Genomic DNA, 23,838 nt, shown 5'->3' with positions numbered 1-23,838 from the left:
TGCCCAGGACCTGTGATGTCTTCGGCCCCCACCTCCGGGGCACGTTACTGATTCTGTTCTGCTCTCCAGGTCCACGTGAAATCCGAGGGCCTCGCCGTCAAGTTATCACAAGAGATAAACTATGCAAAGAGCCTTTACTATGAACAGCAGCTCATGTTGAGACTCAGTGAGAATCAAGAGCAGTTGGAGCTGGACTCCTGAGAAACCCCAGCTGCCGGAGAGACGCTCCCAGACCCGGACCCCGGATCAGTCAGGACGACAGGCCCGAGGGCTGGGCCTGAATCAGGCAAACCAGGATAAGGTTTGGGGGATAATATCAAGGAACGAGGGGAGGATACGAATGGAAACCGTGTTAATTTGTGGGTAGGGTGGGGGTTACTTTAGATTATGGGGAAGTAATTTTTAAAAGGTTTTGGTTGAATAACGTTAAAAAAAAAAGTGTACTGAGATGAATCTAATTTTTAGATCGCCCTGTATTTTGTTAACATGTATATATGTACAACTGTGTGTTTGTAAATATATAGGAGCATTTCTGAGCAGGGCCTGTGATGTGTGTAAAGGTTTGTTAATGTAAAGTAATATAAAATTATATTGGATCTTCTATTGCACTAATTCTACACATCTGATTCAGGGTACTCTATAAAAAGGCATTCTTGAAAGTTGAAGAATGTTATGTGTTAGTTTTGGAAACTAGAGAATTCACAGGAATGAAGACAGTGAGGTTGGAAGTGCTCTGGCGCCTCTGAATCCCGTGGCCCCTGGGCCGGATGGGGGAGCCGGTGCCTCAGAACCGGAGCCGGCCCCCGAGGGAGGTGCAGGACAGGGGTCGCAAGCCCGTCCTTTATTTATTTCCCACCCCCCATTTTAAAAGTAGTTCCTAGAACCACACATTCTTTTTCCTCTCTCTGTTTGGCTTTCTCCTGACTAGTCTTGCCAAACTTTGAGGTCACTTGTGTGGTTACCGTGTGTGCGCCTGCGTGCACACACCAGCGCTGTAAGTTTTCCTTGGGTTATCATCAGAGAGGGTCGGTTGGAAACACCAGTAGGCTCTGTCGATTTAGGAGGAAAAACATTGCACAGAACTATTTGTTTTAACAAATCAAAAATCCACAGATTTATCAGAAGTCCGCAGTGAGACTGCTCTCCTCTCCCGACTACAACGGGGAAAAGGTCCTGGGACGTGTCCTTTCTGCTAAAGCCACTGGCAGCTGCCACAGCCGCACAGCCCTGGGGTCGAGATGGAGACACGGGCCGAGAAGGGAGAGTGTCTCAGGAAAGGGAGTGAAATCTGAGTCTTAAAAAGCTGTTTTGTAAGTTTTTCATGGAACCAGGATTCGGCTAAAACATCTCTTGTCCTTGATTTTAAATTCCAGCCAGTAGCGAGGCCTGGTACCAGCGCCCTCTTCTCCCTGTCATGATTGTTTCCCTTTTCTGTAAGGAATAAACCGATTGGGAGGGGGGCTCACTCTAGAACGGATGACCAGCCTGGTGATTCTTTCATTTTTATTTTATTAAAGCTGATTAGTTTCTGTGATTCAGCGGATCAGCGGATGTATAGAAGGTTTTGGGGTCTGTAACTCGTGACCCCAACCCTTCCAAGACGCAGATGAAGCGGATCCGGCCATCTCACGTGTGCACGCGTGTGTGTGCGTGTGCGTGTGTTTTCAAAGAAGCAGGAAGGAGCTTTAGCACGAGTGCTCAAGGGCTTTAGCTAAATAGTGTTTCTAAGGATCATCTTGAACTCCAAGGTCTGTGTCCTCCTCACAGACTCTAAGCTGGCGGATTGCAGAATGGAAACTTGGCTTGTGAAGGGTTGTTGGTCTCTGTGGGGTGGCAGTCCTGCGTGGCGCCCCGGTGCCACCTGCTGCGAGCCCTCCTCACCAGCCTCCCCCTCTGGGGCCCCCACAAGCCTGCCTTGTGGTTTTTGCCATCAGTGACCCACTGCCGGAGATCACGATCTCTTAAAGATGAGACCAGGAGGGTTGACCACCCGCCTCAGTGGGCCTCCTGTCCCCTCCTGGAATGAAGTCAGGGGCGCTTCGTGTGACTGCAGAGGGCGGCCTTCACCCCCGGGGCAGGGGTGACCCACAAGCACCTGAGGCTGCACCGTGCTGAGCTGCTCCCCCAGGACTCAGAGGTGTTTGGGTGCCCCCTCCCCAGGCTCCTTTCTAATTTTAATCAGCTCTAAAAGCCATGGCCCATCTCGGTGGATTGTGGGAGCCCTGCTCCCCGCCAGAGGAGCCTGAGAACCCCTCACCCCTCACCCCTCACCCCTTACGCCCGGCTGGAAGCCTCCAGGGGCTTTGGACGGGGCTTCCTGCTTGGCCAGGGCAAGATTCAAAGCCCTGAAGGAAGCAGGCCCTGCCCCTGGCTCCCTGAATGCCCAGCTTCTTTTTAAATTGGTGTTTAGCCCTGGAAGTCTGAGACTTTGTTATGATAATTTCTACAGATTTTCTTGCTGTCCCAAATACACAGCTTCTCTCTGAGGAAAGCAAAAGCAATTGAATACAGAGAAATTGGATAAGAAGAAATCAAAAGCCATCCTAATTCCCAGACCCAGCACAGTTGGCCCAGCCGCAGGGCCCCCTGGGAGGGGGGGGGGAGGCGCCTCCCCAACCACGGACCCAGGGCCCAGCGCGCCCAGCTGCTCCGCGGGTGCTCACCTGGATGTTCAGAAGGTTCTAGGGCCACTTTGTTTTTAAGCATCATCCGTGCCTCAAAATACCATAGTAGCTGCTTGAAAAAACCTGAAATTAGACTATCTGGTTCTCTGCTGTGTAAACATTAGGACGTACGGTCACCAGTCTGTCAAGACTCTTTCATCTGTTTCTCATGTCAGAGTCGTTATTTTCTTCCTGTGGAATAAAATGCTTTATTGACTTCCCAGACAGGTGGTTTTCTTCTGGTCTCTTGGTGTCCGATAGATTCTAGAACCACAGCCGGTGACAAGAGCCAAACATAGCACAGCGTCCGCAGTAACCGGCCTGTCGCCTCGCTGCGGGAAAGCGCGAGCCTGGGGCGGAGCCTCCCCTCGAGGAAACCCTCACGCTGGACGGGACTTCACGTTCCAAGAGGGCAGCTCCTGGCCCCACCACCTGGGCGACCGACGAGGCGAGGCCTCGGCCGGGTGGACCTCGTCGTATTTGCTGAGAAGGCAAGATTCCGGGAGGCGCAGTTTTTGAGCTTTCTTTGGACACGTGCCTACGTGACGCCACCGGTCGCGTCAAGAGGGCAGGGGGCTCACGAGTCTGAGGCTCAGAGAGGAGCCCAGGCCAGAGGTGCCCCACGGGGAGGCCTCCGCATCCAGACGACAAGTGGAGCCTGGATGGAATCCCCCAAGGAATGAGCTGAGTGGGGCCAGCAGAGAACAGAGGCCCCGGATCTGAGGCTTGGGGCGCCCAGAGTGTAGAGCGTGGGCGGGTGGGGAGGAAGAGCCCGGGGGACGGCACGCGGGGGCCTCCAGAGACACGGGCACGAAGCCGGGAGGGCGTGGGTCCTACGAGCCGAGCCTAGAAGGGCCTAGGCGGGGGGCTCCCAGATGCCGCTGATGATCTAGTAGGATGAGGACCTACCCCCAGGTGGGCAGCCCGGCGGTCCCTGGAGCCCCAGAGCAGTGTCTGTGGAGCAGAGACGGTCAAAGGCGGACGGCCCTCGAGTCCAGGCAACGACGAGGGCCGCGGACAGCTCTGTGGAGTGACCTGGCTATCAGGGAAGGAGAGCAGTGGCCGGTGCTTCGAGAAGGGGTGGGGACAAGAATACAGGAGGGCAGTAAAGGGGGAGAAAGGAACCAGCCAGGGAGAGGGGTAGGCGGGGTGGAAACTTCCAGAGGTTCTCGATTCCGCGGCTTCTCTTCCTTCAGAACAGCGGGGAGTGAGCACGGGCCGGAGGAGGCGGGAAGTGTAAGGCCGGGGTGTGTGGGGGTGCCCTGGGCCCGGAGACGCCAAGGGCCCATCGGAGGTTGGGGATCAGGAATTTAAAGCGGGACCCGGCGGCCTGGTTCTGCTCTCCTCCAGCCGCGCTCAGCGCACGGTTCGGCGTGGATCAGGCAGAGGGCTGGGGCTGGTGAAGAACTGTCCCCTCCTCCCACTCAGGCGCCCGCCCCCGCTGCCCGCCGGGCTCGGGGAAGGGGGGCTTCACCTTCCAAACCGAGGCACGTGGCGCGGCGGCACCCCTGGAGCAGTGTTCAAGGACCAGCCGGCGGCCGGCACCCTGGGCCCAGAAGGGGCGAGCGCGTCCCGTCTGCCTTCCCCAGCCCAGCGCGCCACCGGGTCACGGGGAGGCCACGGACGCACGTCGCCGCTGGGGTGGGGGGGGGCACGGCTCGCGCGGTCACAGACACCAAAGAGCAGAACTGGCTGCTGGACCAGGCGGGGGAAACTTTCTAAATTAGTTTAGATCGTGTTCACGCAAATACGAACCAAAAATACGATTTCACACACGTGTTCTCTGAAAGCAGGTCCTCCTCCCCGCGCACCCACGGCCACCTCCTCACACGGGCTTCCTGGCATTTGTCTCCTTGAGCGTGGGCATCCTGTCCGAGCCTGCGGCCTCGCCCCAGCACGGCCCCTCGCTTCTCGGGGAGCCCCGGGCGGCCCCCTCCCCGCCGCCCCTGCCTGGTCAGGCCGCCCAGTTGGAGCCGCTGGCCTCGCCGCGTCCATTCTTAGGATCACCTTCCCCCCCTTCCCCCGCCTTAATCTTTTTTTTTCTTTCGTGTCCTACACGCGTGGATAGATTTCCTGGTGGGGCGCCGCCCTTACTCCCCGGAATAAACCCCTTTTGAGCAGAATGTGTTAATTTGTTATTCTCTTGATGCGTTTCCTGCTCTGTTGGCTGATCCCTTGAGTCTTTGCATCTTTAAAGTGAGACGGCTCCATTTCTTCGCTTCTCTACCTGCATCAGATTCTAGAATTAAAATTCCGCCGGCTTCATAAAAATGGGCCGGGGAGACGCCCGCCATTTCCCCTGGCTTGGGATCCTTAAATTACCTGAGAATTTCCTGTTCTTTCTTAAAGCTTAATGGAAGGTTCTAGACTCTCCTAAAATGACTCCCCTTTATCATCACCCCCCTGTGCCTCTGCTAATTGGAACGTCCTCTTCATGTGCCCATTTTGGCAGCAAGTGTGGTGATTTTTTTTTTTTTAATCCTCCAGTTCGGGCAGGCTTTCCACGTGTTGCCATACAGTTGCGTGTGTGCTCTTCAGATTATTTGAATACCCTCTGAGTCTGGTCATTTCTCTTTCTCCTTCCTAATCTTGTGTAGCTATTATGTATTGTTCTTTACAAAGAGCTACTTCGGGATTTGTTTCTCTTTTTCTTTTTTTTTTTTTTTTTAATTTTTGTTGATTATATCTCCAATCTTTTATTTCCCCTCCTCTCTTGCTTCCTAAGATAAGCGCTGTTTTGTTTTGTTTTGTGTCAACCTTTCTTCTTAAACAATGATGGCATTTTCAGGTTATAACTTTTCTTCTGAATACAGCTTTGTTTAGCTCAGGTTTTGGTATTAAGTGTTCTCAGTCTTCTGTGTAGCTTTTACTTGTGTTTCAGATTTCCTCTTTAAGAATTACCTAGGAATATGTCATTTCTAAATAATTAAGTTTATCCTCACTGAGTTAGTTCAAATAGTATTGGCTTATAATCAGTAAATGTAACCAAAGGTTTGCATTTTCTAAAAAAAATTTGCTATAGTTTCCTTTTTGTCCAAGCATTTGATCGATTTTTATAAATGTTCCATGAACATAGGAAACAAAAACGTAGGCTCTTCGAGGCACGTCAAGATAGGTGCGTACATACAAATGTACGCGCTTCTATAGATAGAAGTTGAAACTGTAGACTATGTTAATCAGACCCCGTAGGGTCTCACTTACTCCAGTGTGTGCGAGGGGGCTCTGACCCACATCTTCAGGTGGCCAGAGAAGGGAGTTCGAACTTACACCTACTCCCCTGGAAAGCGCATAAAGTAAACAAACGTAGAAGAAAGAAGAAAACAGCAGCTTTAATTAAGCTGCCTCCAAGCAATCCAGTGGGAACAATAGCACTTCACAGCTGTGTCCCTTCCCCCCGGGAGCTGGGCCCACCTCCTTGTCGCCTTAAGGGAGCCCGCCCACTTCTCTCCCGCAGCCCCGACCCAGGCCTCGAGCCCAGTGTAAATAGTTCCCAGGGGGTAATAAAACCTCGCACCTCCTGTTGTCCTGAGCAGCCTCAAAGGCACAAAAAAGTCAGGGGTCCATTTTGCCCTCGAGGAGGTGTATGCATCTAGACCAAATTGGCCCTCGGAAGCCCTGGTCATGTGAACCCCAGGGGGAGGGAGTGTGGGGAGAGGTGCTGGGATGACTTGCAGGGGGACACTCTTGCCCTCGGGGCATGCTTTCCCAAGGCACTTAACTTTAGGGGTACAGGGATCTCCAGGAAGTTTGGCCCAGGCTCTACCAAAAGGCAACTCCGTTTTGTTTGTCCTCAGAGACCACCCACCTATTCCTAGGGCGCCCGACAGCACAGCTTCTGAGCTTCTGGCCCTCCGGCAACAGGGGGGCCCTGTCCACCCTGGTTGTGAGCATCTACCTGGGCTCAGGCTCAGGACTGGGTGCCAGGGATAAGGGATGAGTTGGGTGACTCTCTCTCTGCCCTACTGGGCTAGTGGACCTCAGGGTGGGACACGGAAGACCTCAGTGGGAAAGAGACCGGAAGGGCTGAGAACTAGTGACGCAATGTGGAGTGCTGGCACAGGAGCTGTCGGCACGTCGGAGGACCAGGACCTCCGGACAGCCTGGAGTGCGGGGAGCTGAGCGAAGAGAGTGGCCTGGGCCCGGGCCATGTTGGACTTCACAAGCTCTATGGGCAAAGGTTTTAAGCAGAGGATTTCACTGGGAGACTGGCATCTAAAAATACCTCTCTAAAAAGTAAAGTAAGATGAAGTAAAAGCCTCACTGGCTGTGGAGTGGAGCCTGGGTGGAAGAGTCCAGAGCGGAACCCTGCGGCACTAGACCAGGTAAGAAATGGCCGGGGCGGTGGAGGTAGAAGCAAGTAGATGGGATGCGCCTTTGCGGAAGATGAGGCCGCAGAATAGATCTAATGTAGAGGCTTAGGGGCACGGGGGTAGTATCAAGGGTACCTTCCAGGTTTCCAGCTTAAGTTGCCAGGTTACCGGTGATGTGATTGCCAAGGTGGGGAAGCCTCGGAGGAAGAGCCGGATGTTTATGGCTGGTCCATTTCTTGACTGTTCAGCATGTGTTGGATGCTAAATGAAGAAGTGAGTGTTGTTCAGGTTATGGGCATATTCAGTTTGAGATGTCAGTGACCTATTGAGCAGAGGTAGTGGGCAGTTCAGAGCAGGAGAGAGTGGCTTGCTGGTGAGCGGTGTTGGCATCCTGGGAGTCAGTTAGATCATGGGAAGAGCAGCAGGCGAGAGGAGAAGGGTTGGCCCGAGCCTGGGAACTCCAAAGTCTAGTGCACGAGTGTAGTAGAGCCAGTAGACGAGGCCGGTAGGAAAGTAGGAGAGAATGTTTCAAGATGGTGGATGTGGTCCGCAGGGTTGGATGGAGTTGGAAAGTCAAGATGTGTGTTGGATGCAGCAGTATGGAGGACATTCCCTGTAAGAAAAGTGTGTTGGAACCATGGGGGCAGAAGCTATATTAGGGCGAGGTGTGGATGGCAGGTCAAGTGGAGATAGTGAGTGTCTTCTCTGTGACAGTGGCAGCAGAATGGCCAGCCCATGGCAGTGATGTACCAAAGGTGGGAGTGGTCTCTGGGTGCCTGTAGACAATCAAAAAATACTAATGAAAATAGGACTAAAAGCCAATCGGCCTTTTATCGTCACCATGGTACGTGGCAATTCTAAACAAAATATGTGATAAGACTCTCCTCCCCTTAAAAGTCTTTAGTGGGCTTCAGTTCCTTTGAGTTTTAATAGCATATATGTCAGCTGCAAATTAGCATGTTTGTAGTACTTACTGTTTTTTTTTTTTAAGATTTATTTATTTATTCAGAGAGAGAGAAAGAAGCGGAGACACAGGCAGAGGGAGAAGCAGGCCCCATGCAGGGAGCCCGACATGGGACTCGATCCCGGGATCCAGGGACTCCAGGCCAAAGGCAGGCGCCAAACCGCTGAGCCACCCAGGGATTCCCCTAGTACTTTTTCTTTAATAAACCTTGTGTTCCACATAAAAATTAATTCCGAGAGCTCGCAGTCCTGCAGTGGTCTCCCAGCACAGTCCCAGCTCTTCACCTTCAGTGTGAGAGGAGATTCTAATGACTTGGAGGTGCTCAGAGCCACCCCGGGCACAGCTCAGGTCTCCAACCCCTGTTGGACCATGCGTGCCTGCATCCAAACAGTGTATGTGGAGTGAGCGATGGTAGGCGGTGATCGTAAGACGAGGCCATAGAACCAGAGTCATCCTATGTGACCACTCACGGGTTTTAATTTGTGCTTAAAATTTTATTTTTTATTTTTTTTTAAATTTATTTATTTATGATAGTCACAGAGAGAGAAAGAGAGAGGCAGAGACACAGGCAGAGGGAGAAGCAGGCTCCATGCACCGGGAGCCCGATGTGGGATTCGATCCTGGGTCTCCAGGATCGCGCCCTGGGCCAAAGGCAGGCGCAAACCGCTGCGCCACCGAGGGATCCCGTGCTTAAAATTTTAAACAGTGAAAAAAAAAATTTTTTTTTAAACATTGAAAAAGAGTGCAGACCATAAAGTGTAATATCCCTGTACGGAAAGTACAAGTTGAAATCTAAAGCAAATAAAGCTTTATATCAATGGCATAAGTTCATCAGCTGCGGGGCACCTGGGTGGCTCAGAGGTTGGGCATCTGCCTTCGGCCCAGGGCATGATCCTGGGGTCCCGGGATCGAGTCCCACATTGGGCTCCCTGCATGGAGCCTGCTTCTCCCTTTGCCTGTGTCTCTGTCTCTGTCTCTCATGAATAAATAAATAAAATCTTAAAAAAAAAAAAAAAAGTTCATCAGCTGCCAAAATTGTACCTTTTGCCGATCCGTTGACTTCATTAAAATTCACTTACTACCAGACAATTATTTAAACAAATGTTTGTGATGTAGGTCTATAACCCAAAAAATCAAAATTCAAACCATTAAATAAGTATAAAATATATATAAAAAGATTAAGTAGTTGTGTCCTCCTTTGAATTTTAATATTATTTAATGTTTACTCCATCTTTGAAAAGTTCAATAAAATTTTTCACAGCATTTCTGTTCCCGTCACTATTGTTTCATTTGTGGTTATTACTGACAATACTTTTGGTATATTGGGGGGCGGGACGTTAACACAGGCCTGAGTTTCGGGTGGCCCAAGGGGAGGAGCCTCGGGCATGTCCAGGTCTGCCGTCCCTGGCTCGGGGCAGACGCTGGGATCGGACAGAACCGGGGAGACCAACCGAGCCCAGCCCCCCAGTGGCGCTGATGGCAGGAGGTCACAGAAGGCGGAAACACAGAACGTCCCTTCGGCGCCGCCGGAATCCGGGGGAAGAAAGGCAAACGAGAGAGGCAAGGTATAAAATGAAAGGACCCCGAAGTGGAATTTCGTACTAGTTTGGAATGAACTGGTTCTCAGTCCTTTGCCCACCGTGCCATGCCGCACCCGACGCTAATCCTGTTGGTATCTACCACATGTTTCTACCACATGTTCTTGACTTCTTCCCATCAGAAGTGTTACCTACTGATTTTCAAATGCAGATGAGGGATTTCCTACTGTGGAGAAATAGGATTTAGTTCTTTCTACCCCTCAACATCCTCCTGTCCACACACAATACCGCGCTCTGAAAATAGAAAAGGGAAACATCATTCCAGATCCTATAGACATTTAAAGGATAACAAGGGGATATTTCGAATTACTTTTTGCCTTTAAATCTGATAGCTCAGATGAAATGGACACATTTCTCGAAAGATAGAAATTACCAGAATTGACAGAAGAAATAGAAAATCTGAACAGCCCTAGATCTATTAAAAGAAATGGAATTTGTAATTAAAAACCTTCCCACAAAGATAAGTCCCGGGCCCGGATGGCTTCATTTGTGAATTCAAGCAAACATTTAAGGAAACATTAATATGAATCCTATAGAAATCCTTTCAGAAAACAGAATTCATTTCCAAATCATTTTATTACTCTGACACCAAAACCAGAAGTTTTACAACAACAGAAAACTAAAGACCAATATCTCTCAACACAGATGCAAAGTTCCTTAACAGCTTTTTAGCGAATGGACTCGAGTCGTGTAACCCGATTGAACATAAGCAAACATTTCAACAAACACTTCATAAAAGAAATCTACAGAGGGCAAAACAGCACATGAAGAATGTGCAGTATCACTCAGAAAAATGCAGATTATAACCACAACAAAATACCACCCACACCTATAGAATATTAAAGTTAAAACATCTGACAATGGCTAGTTATTGGCAAGGGCGTGGGCCGCGTGGGGTTCTCCTAGGTCGCTCGTGGGAAGGTAAAATACCTTCAAGTTTGGAAAACAGCTTGGAAGTGTCTCAGAGGTAAAGAGCCTCACCGCAGGACCCACCTGCCCTAGTTGTCTACCCAAGGGAAATGGCAACGTGTGCACCCGAGGCTTCTACACAAATGTTTAAGCCTAAGAGCCCAGAATTGGAGACAACTCAAGTGTCCATCAGTGGGTGAATGAGAAAAAAAATTGAGTACAACGTAAGGATGGAAAACGACTCCGCAAGAGGCCTGAGCAAACTGCTGACACGCATGACGAGAGACGAGTCCTCCTTGGGGAAGAACCATTGAGACGGTCCAGGCAAAGCAACAGGCGCAGAAAAGATCCAACCGGTGCTTCGGGGATGCGTGATCGGGAGGGGACGGACAAGATCACGGTCCCTCTTGCGCTGGACACTTGCCCCTGTGGCCTGGCCAGAAATCAGTTCTCCCTTCTCCTAGAAATAGACCCCAAATTCCTTTTGGGAGACCGTCTCTCACGCACTCGCCGTCCTGTTCAAGAGGAGCTGCAGCCCCTGGGGAGAGGCGGGGACTCGTCCCGGGAGCAGACACCCCGGGCTTCCCGTGGCGGTTCACGCGCACAGACGGAGTCCAGCTGCCGACCGGCGCGACCCGCTCGATGCGGGGACTGGCTCTGGAAGGGACACCCGTCCCACGAGGGAACCCAGGGGGTTAGACGGAAGTCGCCCGGAAGGGGCTTGCTTTCCGCTCGGCTTGAACCTGGCGCTGCCAGGAACCAGCGCGCGGGGAGGGCTTGCCCGACGGGGCCAGGCGGACAGAGGCTGGCGCAGCAGGAGAGGGAGGCCGGGGCCCGAGGACACCGCTCCAGGGACTGGGCTTTGCTTGAGACCGTCCCAGGTCCGCCTCTCGCGTCGGTCGCTTGCGGGGGAAGCGTGTTGGCCGCGCTGCCTGACGTGGAAGCGGGCCGTGCGTCTCACCTTGGTCATCGGGTGGGCAGGTTGGGAGGGGGAGGGTCGGGAGCCCCTGGACGTGATACCGAGTGAACGACGGCGCTCGGGGCACAAGGTGACGCGACACGGGAGCTCGGTCAGAGGCCTGGGGAGACCGACGGAAGGACCGAGGGGATGAGGAGCCAGGGGAGGTCGGGGAGGAGGGCGGGGAGGGCGGCTGTGGGAAGGGGGGGCCGGGCCAGGGGCCGCTCTGCCCTCAGGTCACTGAACGAGCCTGAAGAGCGGCCAGCGGATGTGGAGTCGCCGTGGGTGGCCCCGGCAGGTGGGGGAATGGTGGCGTCACGGGGGAGCCAAGGGCCAGGAGGGCAGTGTAGACGGCTCCAAACTTCAGCTGCAGGAGGGAAGAGGGAGGGAGGGTGGTTTCCTTTTAGGTGCCTTATGAGCAGCGAGGCGGTGGGTGCACTTGGGGACGGGGAGGAAGGGGGGGAGGAAGGGAGAACCCCTGGGGTGGGCACAGCGCAGGGCCTTGGAATCTCGGGGGGCGGGGCCTCATGTCAAGAGCAGGCCTCTGGCTTCTGAGAGCCGAGGCCGAGCATCCTGCGGGGCGGCAGCAGCACAGGCCTCGGGGGTGGGGGGGGGGTGGGGGGATCCGGGCTGCAGGGGTGAGGCCGCGCACACGGGAGGGAGCGGGCAGGTGAGGATTCCGGGCGCAGTTAGACCAGAGCCAGGTCACCACCCCGCCACCCGCCCGGGCCGGGACGTCTTTGGCAGACTCCTGGTTCTTTGCCACCGGCCTCGAGGCTGCGGGGGGCGGGGGGGTGGCTGTCCGGCCTCAGGAGCAGCAGCTGAGCGGCCCCGCGCTGACCCGGCCGTGACCTGCCGGGCCTAGTGGCCACGGCCCCCCTTCCTGCCGGGTCTCCTGCGCCCCTGCCACCGACTCTGCCCTGCGCACCCTCGCGAGGAGCGTCCAAGGACGTGGTTCTCATGCACGGAGAAGACGCAGATTGTCCCACGGAGGTAGCCATGAAGGTCACGCACGTAATTTAGGAGTTTCTAGGAGTCACATTGCACAGAAAGGAAACATAGTGAAAATTAGCTTTAATGACCGATTTAACCCCAGCGCACAGTTGCGTCACTCAGTGTGGGGTCAGTATAAACCGCCGCGGCAGATCCCGCCTTCCCACCTTGCGCATCTCCAACCTCTGGCGTGTTTTCCGCTCCCGCGCAGCTGCGATCAGGTGCAGCCCCAGGTGGCCCCCCGAAGCCGACGACGGGGCCCCCGCAGCAGTTCCACGCAAACCCAAAGATGCTTTCGGAGGCGTCGGGCTCCTGAGGCCTCACGGAGGATGCGGGAGCCGTGCTCACGGCATGTGCACCGGCCCCGGGCCGAGAAGCAGCCTTCGTCTTCTTGGCCAGCACGTCACCTGCCGCCCGTCTACACGAGAGAAGCTAGCCGGGTCCCACGCGGTGACCCCACCTGACTCCGCATGTGGGCTCATCTCCCGTAATAGCTCAGGGCCCCGGGCCCACGGTGGAGCGTGCGCTGGGCTGCGGCGCCCTTCCCTGCGCGGGACAGTGGTGGCACCGGAGTTCGGGCAGAGGCGGGCGACCCCAAGCCTCCCGGCTCCCCCCGTGGGGCCAGAAAGGCTGCCCGGAAGGTCCCCGCCTCCTGAGTGAAGTCGCTGGTTTTCCAGGGGATTCCGGGTGAAGGGCAGGTTGCTGTCAGACATCCAGCCTCGTCGGGGGAGGGGCGGTCATGAATCTTTGAGTTCTTTGCTCCGTGGGGACACGTCTGCGCGAGAGCAGGGTGAGCGGCAGTTGAGGCCGCAGACGGCGAGGGCCACGGTGAGGGCCACGGGCCGCGTGTTGCTGCGCAAGCAGGGCGCGGGGGGAGGTGCCAAGGCGACACTCAGGGCCACGTAGCTCAGGCCTAACTGGCCGCAACATTTGGGAAGCGTCTCCCCGAAGAGCCCTCGGGACTAGCAGAAGAGGCCAGAGGCCGTCATGCCGTCAGCTTTGCTCTTACTTGGGCTCCGGGAGCCTCGTGTGCGTGTTTGCTAACGACCCACATCAGATTGGGCGACTCTGCACATGAACCCAAGGCCTCTGGCGGCTGCCCAGGCTGCTTGACGTCCCGGCGGCGAGGCAGGCGAGGTGACGTGGAGCAGCGCAGGGGAAGAGCAAGGCCTCGGCGCCGGGTCTCGCCCAAAGGCACCCCCAGGCCGGCCTGTCCCCACGTGCCGCGGCCCAGGCGTCAGCAGATGCTCCATGATAAAAGCTGAGGTCTGGGAAGGCGGCCTCCTACCGTCTGGCAGCTCACATTTGACCCTCAGCGTGGTCCCATTAAGCTAGTTATCCCATCAAGAGAGGCCACGCCAGTGACCGCGGAGGGGGGCTGTGACTTAGCTTAGTGACTCCGTGATTCAAATGCCGAACGTATGTCCTCAGGTCGAAAGCACGAATGGCCGATCGTTGGTTGTAAACGGTCTACCAGAGGTGCAGTGGCCCTTCCATCTGGAGCACAGCGTCGGTCCTTCGCAAACGTCACCAGGAGACCGGCCTACGCTCCCGTCGTCTCCTTAGCCCAGTCTGTCATCAAATTGTTGGGCTTAAAGGGCCGTCAGGTTTTCTTGATAGGATTTCTGAAGCATGTCTGTCTAGACGGTAAAATGTGGTATTTAGAAAGGGAACAGGAAACAGAGTCGACTATGTGAGTGTTGTTGGTCACACGTCTCCTGCCATCTGTGTTTGTTTTTATTTATGCTTTCTTATCTTTTTCCTCCCTCGCACTCTCATCATCCAGAATCCAGCTCCCTTATGTATTTTTCCAAGGAGATACACACACATAGTCTGCCCATCATCCATCTATCACCTACCCGCCTTCTACTTACCTATGTATCATCTACTTATCTATCCAGGCAATGACATATATACCTATATACTTTGTTTGCTCTTTTATTATTATTATTTTTTAACTTATTTATTCATGAGAGACTCAGAGAGCAAGGCAGAGACACAGGCAGAGGGAGAAGCAGGCTCCCTGCAGGGAGCACGATGTGGGACTCGATCCCGGGACCCGAAGGGTCAGACCCTGAGCTGAAGGCAGATGCTCAACCACTGAGCCACCCAGGCGTCCCTCTTTTATTATTTTTTTTTACAAAAATTTTAGCAAACTACTTCCTAGCTCTTTTTTTTCTTCTTAATAATACAACTTAGGTATTATTCCATATCAGCACATAAGGACCGTTCTGGGGCACCTGGGTGATTCAGTCAGTCAGGTGAGTGTCCATCTCTTGGTTTTGGCTCAGGTCAGGAAGTTGGGGTCATGGGATCAAGCCCTATGATGGGCTCCACGCTCAGCTCGGTCTCCTTGAAACTCTCTGCCTCTCCCTCTCCTTCTGCCCCTCCCTCCACTTGCACCCTCTCTCTCTCAAATAAATAAATAAGGAAATAAAATAAATAAATAAATAAATAAATAAATAAATAAATAAATAAATTCTTTTGAAAGGCCTTTCAATTTTCTTGGGCAGTGGCATGATTTTCATCGTACAGTTATACCACCATACTTTATTTATCCCAAACCCTACTGATGGTCACTTATATTGTTTCCAGTCATTTTACTGTTACAGAGAAAGCTGCAATGAATCATCTTGGACAGACCTGATTTCCTGACATGGAAGTTAAAGTCCTAAAAGAGGAATTGTTGGATACTTTGTGCCTTTGTCATTCTGATGAATATTGCCAAATTACCTTCTACGAGGCTCATATCAGTTTACAAATTGAAATGAATAAGAGTGCGTTTCCCCACCCTTACCAATACAGTGCCCTTGCAGATTTCTTGATGTTTCCCACGTTGGCAGAAATGAGCCTCTCCTTGTAGTTTTAACGTACACATCTGTTGTGAGAAACTATGTTTTGGAGCCATTTCCTTTTCTGTAAACCGATTACTTTAATAAACATCATTTCATCCTCATGTGTTACCTATAAAGACTGAAACCGAGCCCTGAATAATGTATCTGTACATAATGCTAATATATGGCCGCAGGTAATGTTGCTTCTACAGATCTATGAAAGTCACAGACGCAGCACTGCTGCCGCAGCCTCCCGTGGCGGGGTGGCCTTCTGTGACCAGCTTGGATTAACCTAGAGAAAGATCTGGAGAACAGGAGCCCCTCAAGTGTGAGGGCTGGGGAGGATCCTGCCCATCCCCGCAAGGCCTGGCACAGGCCGGGGCTCAGTGGCTGAGGCTGACGCCACTTTGAGAAAGCCCCACTCCTCCACGCCCTGACGCCTACCCAGCGACCGCTCGGCGCATCTGCAGCGGTCGCTCCTTGTCCTGCACCACAGTCTCGGACTGTCCTCATGAGAATACAAACGGGCTATTATTTGGCTCATTTGGATCCACCCTCGATCCCATAGGCCCAATCCAGCCACTCCTCAATTCTCTGCTTTCTTCAAAATAAAATTCCTCAGAAGATTAGGATTTTTCTCTCCATCTCTTCACGTTTTCTTTTCCAAATCCTCTATATCTGTATGGAGTCATGAGGTCTGCTTTCTGTCAAAATCTCAGAGAGGAGTGTTAAAATCTCCAATTAAAAAAAAAAAAAAAAAGAGGGCAGACCCGGTGGCTCAGCAGTTTAGCGGCCTTCAGCCCGGGGCGTGATCCTGAAGACCCAGGATTGAGTCCCACGTCGGGCTCCCTGCGTAGAGCCTGCTTCTCCCTCTGCCTGTGTCTCCGCCTCTCTCTCTCTCTCTGTGTCTCTCATGAATAAGTAAATAAAATCTTAAAAAAAAATCTCCAATTATGGGGGCACCTGGGTGGCTCAGTCAGTTAAGCATCTGCCTTTGCCTCAGGTCATGATCCCAGGGTCCTGGGAAGGAGCCCCACATTGGGCTCCCTGCTCAGCGGGGAGTCTGCTTCTCCCTCTCCCTCTGCCTGCAGCTTGTGCGTGCTCTCTGACTGTCTCTGTCTCTCTCTCTCAAATAAAAAATAAGTAAATCTCCAATTATTATTGTGAATTTGTTGATTTCTTTTAGTTCTGTATTTGTTTCATATATTGAAGCTATAATATGAAGACTATCAGTGGGGCACAGTTGGGATCATTCTGTCTTCTTGCTAAATTGACTCTTCTCCATTTATGCCATGTCCCTCTTTATCTCTGGAAATAGTCTTTGTCCAAAACTCTTCTTTGCCTGATACTAACATAGCCCAGCTTTCTACTGATTAGTGTTTTCATGATATACTTTTTTCCCCCAGCCTTTTTCTTTCTTTCCTGTTGGTGTCCATATATCTAGTGAACAGGAAATAGTTGGTTTTTGTTCTTGTATCTAATCTGATGCCCTGTTTTTCACTTTGAGTATTTTAACCATTTACATTTACTGTAACTACTGGTGTGGTTGGGTTCAATCTGTCATCTTTCTGTGTGTCTTCTATTTGTTCCATCTTCTGTTTCTTTCTAATTTGGGTTGAGTATACTTTAGAATTACATTTTATCTTCTCTCAACCTTTTTTGAAAATGAGAGTAGTTTTAGGTTCATAGCAAAATTGAGTGAAAAGTAGAGTTCCTGTATATCTCCTGCCCCCAACATGGTACAATCTCCTTCACTATTACCATCCCACACCACAGGGGTGCATTCGTTATAATGGTGAACCCACATTTACACATAATTATCTTCATGGCTTTAAAACTACCTCCGTCTTTTATTTAGTGTTACTTTATTTATTTTTTTTTTAGTGTTACTTTAGATTAAAATACTCATCCTTAACTTACCACAGTCTACCTTGAAATAATCATACCACTTCTCATGTTATGAAAAACTTTGAACAGCATAATTCCATTTGCACATTTCCTTCTCTCTCTCTCTCTCTCTCTCTCTTTAAGATTTTATGCATTCATGAGAAACAGAGAGAGAGAGGCAGAGACACAGGCAGAGGAAGAAGCAGGCTCTCTGTGGGGAGCCTGATGCGGGACTTGATCTTAAAAATATATTTTATCATGAGTTATTATTAGTTATTATTATTATTGTTATTGTTGTTCTCTCTCTTGTATCCTTTTTTATTTTACCTGATTCTTAAGAATGTTCTTTTTGCCTCTGGATTTTAGTAGTTTTTTGTTTTTGTTTTTTTTATGATAATCACACGGGGGGGGGGGCAGAGACACAGGCAGAGGGAGAAGCAGGCTCCATGCACCGGGAGCCTGACGTGGGATTCGATCCCGGGTCTCCAGGATCGCGCCCTGGGCCAAACCGCTGCACCACCCAGGGATCCCTGGATTTTAGTAGTTTGATGATCTAGGTATGATATATTTTTAAATTTACCCTCCTTGGGATGTACTGAGTATCTTGGATCTGTGGATTGATATCTATCATTCATTTTGAAAAATGACCATTATCTCCTGAAATATTTTCTCTGTCCCATTTTCTTTGTATTTTGGAACTACAGACACATCAGTCTACTCAGTACTGTCACACAGTCCTTGGATGCTCTGTCCTATTATTCCTTTTTCCTCTGTGTGCATCAGTGTGGATGATTTCTGTTGATCTGTCTTCAGTTCACAAACCCATTCTTCTGCTATGCCCAGTATGCTATTAAGTGCCTCCAAAGAATTATTCATTTCACTACTACAATTTTCAGTTCAAGAATTTCCATTTAAAATATTTCAAGGGCGCCTGGGTGGCACAGTTGATTAAACGTCTGTCTGACTCTTGGTTTTGGCTCAGGGTCATGAGATCGAGTCCCACTTCAGGCTCCACGCTAAAGGTGGAGACTCTCCACCTCTCCCTGCTGTGGCGCGCGCTCTCAAATAAATAAATCTTTTAAAAATAAAATAATTCATTTCTGTTCTGAATTTCTCCATTTGTGTAAATGTTTTGATCACTTTTTTCATTCTATTCTTCAATACTTTTATATATTTTTGTTTTTATCTGTCAGTTCCAACAGAAGGATTATATTGAGATTGTGGCTATTGACTATTTTGACTATGAGTCACATTTCCTGCTTCTTTATATGTCTAGTAATTTTTTATTATATGCTAGACATTTTGAATGTTATATTGTGGAGACTCTAAATGATGATATCATCCTCTTCCTCTGACAAGTGTTTTTTTTTCTTTCTGGTAGGCAATTAAATCATGGGAGGATTTTTTTAAAGATTTATTTATTCTACAGAGAGAAGGAGAGAGAACAAGCATGGGGAAGGGGCAGAGGGAGAAGGAGAGAGTCTTTTCTTTTTTAAAGATTTTTTTATTTATTCACGAGAGACACACAGAGAGAGGCAGAGACACAGGTAGAGGGAGAAGCAGGCTCCATGCAGGGAGCCCGACGTGGGACTCGATCCCAGGACCCCAGGACCCCAGGATCACGCCCTGGGGCAAAGGCGATACTAAACCGCCAAGCCACCCGGGCTGCCCTCTTTTAGTTTTTATATCTCTGAAATACCACTTTTGTTTCCGCTCTGCCATTTGAATGACTCTCATCATGAAGCTTGCTGATTATCCTTATTACATTGGATGGACAAATTGCAGTCCTTAAATTGCACTACTTGACCTACTTTAGCATTAGGTACTGTGACTACCCCTGGCTTCTGAAACACTCTTTTATTCTGTGACGCTGTACTTTACTGCTTTTCCTCCTTCCTTGTTTTTTCTGATTCCCTTTCTTAGTTTCCTTTTTCTCTATCCATCTTTTAGAATTGTGAGATATCCCAGGGAATACTGTTCATTCTTCTCTGTATGTATGTAAAGCCTGTATGGATGACCTCATTCATTCTCATGGCTTCATTTATCATCTAGATGTTAATGATTTCCAAATTTACGTGAGCCAAAGGCAGACGTTCAACTACTGAGCCACCTGGGTGTCCCAAATCACAGGAAGATTATCTTGATCTTGTTGAGAACTGATATTAGACTTTGTTAATGTGAGTCTATTTCAGTTTTGCCCTTAGTCCTAGGTGAAGCTCTTACTTCTAGGGTATAGCCCTTCTAAACAGTAAACTTCCTGGGTTTTCAGTGGAATTCTATGGTATCCACTAAGATTTCACCTCTTTGGATGGCCCAGAACTCCAATATCACTTTAGTACTAAGACCTCTGAAATTCCTATTCAGCTTTCAGTCTCCGAGCGGGTTTTCTAAGCATGATGGGGTCTTGCCCTGTACCTGCATATCTTAAGATTCAGCTACAGACCCAAAAGGAATCTCAAAACTTTTGGGGCTTCATCTCTGCTGCTCCTTCTCTGTGGTTCTCTCTTCTTTGCTAATCTGCTCCTGAAATTTTAATTATCTTAATATCCCTGAACTCTCTTTTCTCCACCCAGTGAGACTAGCTCTCTGCTTGGAATCTACTTCATGTCACAGTTTGAAAACTACTCCCAGGCAGAAAGTCAAGCTGAGTGTAGAGCTTAGCCTTGTGCACTCTCCTCTTAAAGATCATAGCTTTACTGACTGTGGTCCAATGCCTGATAACTGTTGTTTCATACATTTTGTCCAGTTCTATAGTTATTTTTTTTAAAGGAAAGTTTTAAATTTTTATTTATTTATGATAGTCAGACAGAGAGAGAGAGGCAGAGACAGAGGCAGAGGGAGAAGCAAGCTCCATGCACCGGGAGCCCAACGTGGGACTTGATCCCGGGGCCTCCAGGATCGCACCCTGGGCCAAAGGCAGGCGCCAAACTGCTGCGCCACCCAGGGATCCCCCAGTTCTATAGTTATTAATGACAGGCAGATAAGTCCAATACAGCTACCCTACTCTGGATAGAACCTGATATTTCTCCTATTCTTCTCTGAGACCTTTCCAATTAAGCTTTTATCCTCAAGACCCCATCCTTGGAGGTGCCTGGCTGGCTGAATTGGAAGAGTATACAACTCTTGATCTTGGGGTCATAAGTTTGGGCCCCATGTTGGGTATAGAGGTTAGTTAAAAATAAGATCTTAGTGGTGCCTGGGTGGCTCAGTCTGTTAGGCGTCTGCCTTCAGCTCAGGTCGTGATCCCTGAAGGTCCCGGGATTGAGCCCCACGTTGGGCTCCCTGCTCAGTGAGGAGTCTACTTCTCACTATGCCCCTCCTTCTGCTCATGTTCTCTGTCTCACACACACGTACTCTCTCTCTCTCAAATAAATAAAAATCTTAAAAATAAAATCCGATCCTTTTTCAAGGTTATCATTGGCCTCCACTGTCAACTCTCATCTTCGTTATAACATCTCATCTAACCCGAACTCAGCAGCATTCTTCACTGTTAATCACTTTCTTATTCTTAAAGCACTTTTTTCTTCATATGGCTTCCAGAAAACCAGTTGTTTCTTGGTTTTCCTCCTACTTCACTGCCAGCTCCTCTCAAGTTTTCATTGCTGCTTCCTGCTCACCTTCTTGGCCTCCAAGTGTTGGAAAGCCTCAGGATGATCAGACCTCTTCCTCTCTCCATCCACACTATCCTTGACTTTCTAATTGAGTCCCAAGGCTTTAAATGCCATCTACAGACTCACACTTCTCAGATTTATACCTCTAACCTGGGTCTGTGCCCTGAAATCCAGACTTGGCACCCTAACTGCCTTTTCAACATCTTCACCTGTTAGTCTAGACAGCATCTCAGACCTAACAGAACTCATGAATTTTTCCTTCACAAGCCCGCCTCTCCCTTGGTTTTACCCATCTTAATAAATAATTCCATTTTTCCAATTGTGTGCACCAACCATTTTCAAGTCATTCTTAAAATTTCTCTTTTACCCACACCCAATCCACCTTAGAAATCTACCCACCCTGGATTATTGCGATAACCTCTTGAATGTCTTCCTTGCTTCCATCCTGTCCGTGTATCAGCCAAGGGCACAGCAGGAGAGAGATGGCACATTTACAGGATGTGATTGCAGAGATTATCAAAGGGGCTTTTTATTAGTTAGGGGTGGGTGGGTACCAACAAGAGATAGCGAAGAATCCTGTCACCAACCACCCCTAGAAATGGATGAGAGTTACGGAGTCTGGAAAAAGCCACATGATGTAAGTCATGGCCTTTGGTAGAAAAAGTCAGCTCCTGCCACACTATAGCCCAGCAGAGAGAGCGGAGGAAACTCTGATCGCCTGCCGCTGTCTCCCACTGGCCAAACCTAACTGGAAGCCAGATGGTTGGGAGTCTGTCGAGACAGGGAGAGTGGAGTAAGGCAGTTGGGGAATGTCCATCAAATCCCATCCCTGCTCCACATATGCACGTACTGTGGTCCATTCGCCACAGAGAAGCCAGTGGTTCGTTCCTTCTCGCCCCAGAAAGGACAGTGGAGCCACAAGATGGGTGGAGCCTGGGTCTGTAAATGACAAGGGCTGCCTGCCAGCCAGGCCTCTCCTCTTGGTTAAGGGAGTGAGAAACCCACCTCTACTGTGTTTGAAGTAATAACATTGGAAAGTCCGTTACAGTTTAGCCCACTTAACTAATACTTCTGGAAAACAAGGACCCCAAGAGTATCATTTCCATGTGGTTGTTGGGGAAATTAAGTAAGATCTGCTAGGGCAATGCTTGATGTATGTAAGTGCTCAAGCTGTGGTACCAATGGTTTGTTTAATATTTGAAATGAATACATAATCATGCCATTAATAATTTTTTTTCAGATGCCTTGTTATATAGGCTTTAGACAATTATTTTATTTTATTTTTTTAATTTTTTTTTTTTATGATAGTCACACACAGAGAGAGAGAGGCAGAGACACAGGCAGAGGGAGAAGCAGGCTCCATGCACTGGAAGCCCGACACAGGATTCGATCCCGGGTCTCCAGGATCGCGCCCTGGGCCAAAGGCAGGCGCCAAACCGCTGCGCCACCCAGGGATCCCTAGACAATTGTTTTAGAGAGCAGACGAACTGTGGAAGTTTTATATATATATATGTAGAGAGAGAGAGAGAATTACAGCCTCGCCCTCCTCCCCCAAGAAGTTTCTGGTCCACTTGGCCTCCAGAGAACCCAGTACAAGAGAGAGCTGGTTCCATCCATCTCCTGAGCCAAGCACCCACCCTGGGATCCCAGCATGCATGGGAGCCAGGCTCCCGAGATGGCCTCGAAGGCCCAGGCCTCCCAGCGTCCACCCTCCTGGGTAGGCCCTTCCCTCACCAAATCCCGGTGGAGCCGTGACTCAGTTCAGGATGGGAAGAAGTTATTCTGTGCCTGTTCCAGGCCAATGCCTTAAGGAACCCTGACATCTTCCATCTTATTCTTTCGGGAGCCCTGCGGTGGGAAGTAGCCCGGCAACCCTAGGGAAGAAACCCCAAGACTCCACAGAGATGGTGACAGAGGCAGGACTGTGCCTGTGGCTCAGGGAGCCCGTCCTCCCCGCCAGCCACCCTCTCCCTCCCGGCCTCCGTCCCTCTTCTTGATTGGCACGTTAATGAGGGCGGGGGGGGGGGGGGGCGTGGAGCAGAGGGGTGCGACCCCCTGCGGGGGACCGTTGCCCTGTTAGGCTCCTGGGCCTGGCTGGGCGGGCGGCGCCGGGGTGATGGATGGAGCCCGTGCCCACCGCCAGCCGCCCCCCGAGGGTGATCCCCGCCCCCGGGGCCATGCCCAGCCTCGGAGCAGAGGCCTGGGCCCAGCTGAGGGGCTGTGGAAAATGGCCCGGGGCGGGGGGTGCGCAGAGGGCCCCAGGGCTCCGGGCGGGCGGGGTGGTCCTACCCCCGTCCCCCCGCCGCGTCCTTGCCCTGCAAGCTGCCCCAGCGGTGACCTCCGTGGACGCAAGGCCGGGCCCGCTGTCCCGTGACCCTGGGGCACTCGCACACCCGTGGGCAGAGCCTCCCCCACTGGAAGGCGGGGTCCTCCAAGTGAGGCCTCAGTTTCCCCGGCTGACTCCAGCATCTCCCTTTTCCATGGACAGACAGGCTCAGAGGGGACAGTGGGCCCCAGTCCCACAGGACGAGAGGCGGACCCGGGATTTCAACAGGGTTCCTGCCTCCGCAGTCTATGCAGTCTGTCCCCAGGCCCCGTCTTCTGGGCTGGAATTTCCCGGTAAGGATGGGGGTGGGAGGGAGCCAGTGACACGTCCCGGGCGCTTGGGGGGAGCCAAAGCCACTTTCAGGGACCCACCCTGCAAATCCCGGTGCTGGAGGCCGTGGCCGTTCTCGTGGCCCCGGTGCCACAGCGAACCCGGGTCCCGGCTGTTCCTGCGCCCTGAAGAGGCCAATCCAGGGAAACGCAGTCCCCCCAGCCCTGCTCGGGGCGTCACGGTTAGTCCCTGTGTCACCGGGACAGGACGGGCATCGCGGTGAGTCCCTGTGCCACCAGGACGGGACAGTGTCACAGTGAGTCCCTGTGCCACCAGGACAGGACGGCGTCACAGTGAGTCCCTCCTGGGGACTCGCACGCGCAAGGCTGCGAGTTGGCTGCAAAAGACAAAGTGAGAACACCCGCAGGCACAGAAATCAAGAAAACTAACCCCGTTGGGGCGGGAGCCACTCAGAATGGGGGAGACTCTGAGTCCTCTCAGGTCAGGAGAATTAG

The 23,838-nt window shown here is 51.1% G+C and overlaps 1 protein-coding gene across 15 annotated transcripts in view; it reads left to right on the top strand.

Moving 5' to 3' along the window:
• The window catches only part of VPS13D (vacuolar protein sorting 13 homolog D), a 316,308-nt gene extending 313,422 nt beyond the window's left edge, over positions 1-2,886 (top strand). For all 15 annotated transcript variants that reach the window (XM_049107151.1, XM_049107184.1, XM_049107181.1 and 12 more), the window contains one exon: positions 70-2,886. In XM_049107151.1, coding sequence (XP_048963108.1) covers positions 70-201 — 132 coding nt within the window. In that variant the 3' untranslated portion in view covers positions 202-2,886. The remainder of the gene's footprint in view (positions 1-69) is intronic.
• Positions 2,887-23,838: the final 20,952 nt, after the last annotated feature.

The sequence above is a fragment of the Canis lupus genome, chromosome 2, assembly GCF_003254725.2.
Source record: "Canis lupus dingo isolate Sandy chromosome 2, ASM325472v2, whole genome shotgun sequence".
NCBI classification, from domain to species: Eukaryota; Metazoa; Chordata; class Mammalia; order Carnivora; family Canidae; genus Canis; species Canis lupus.
This window is presented reverse-complemented; position numbering and strand designations above follow the sequence as displayed.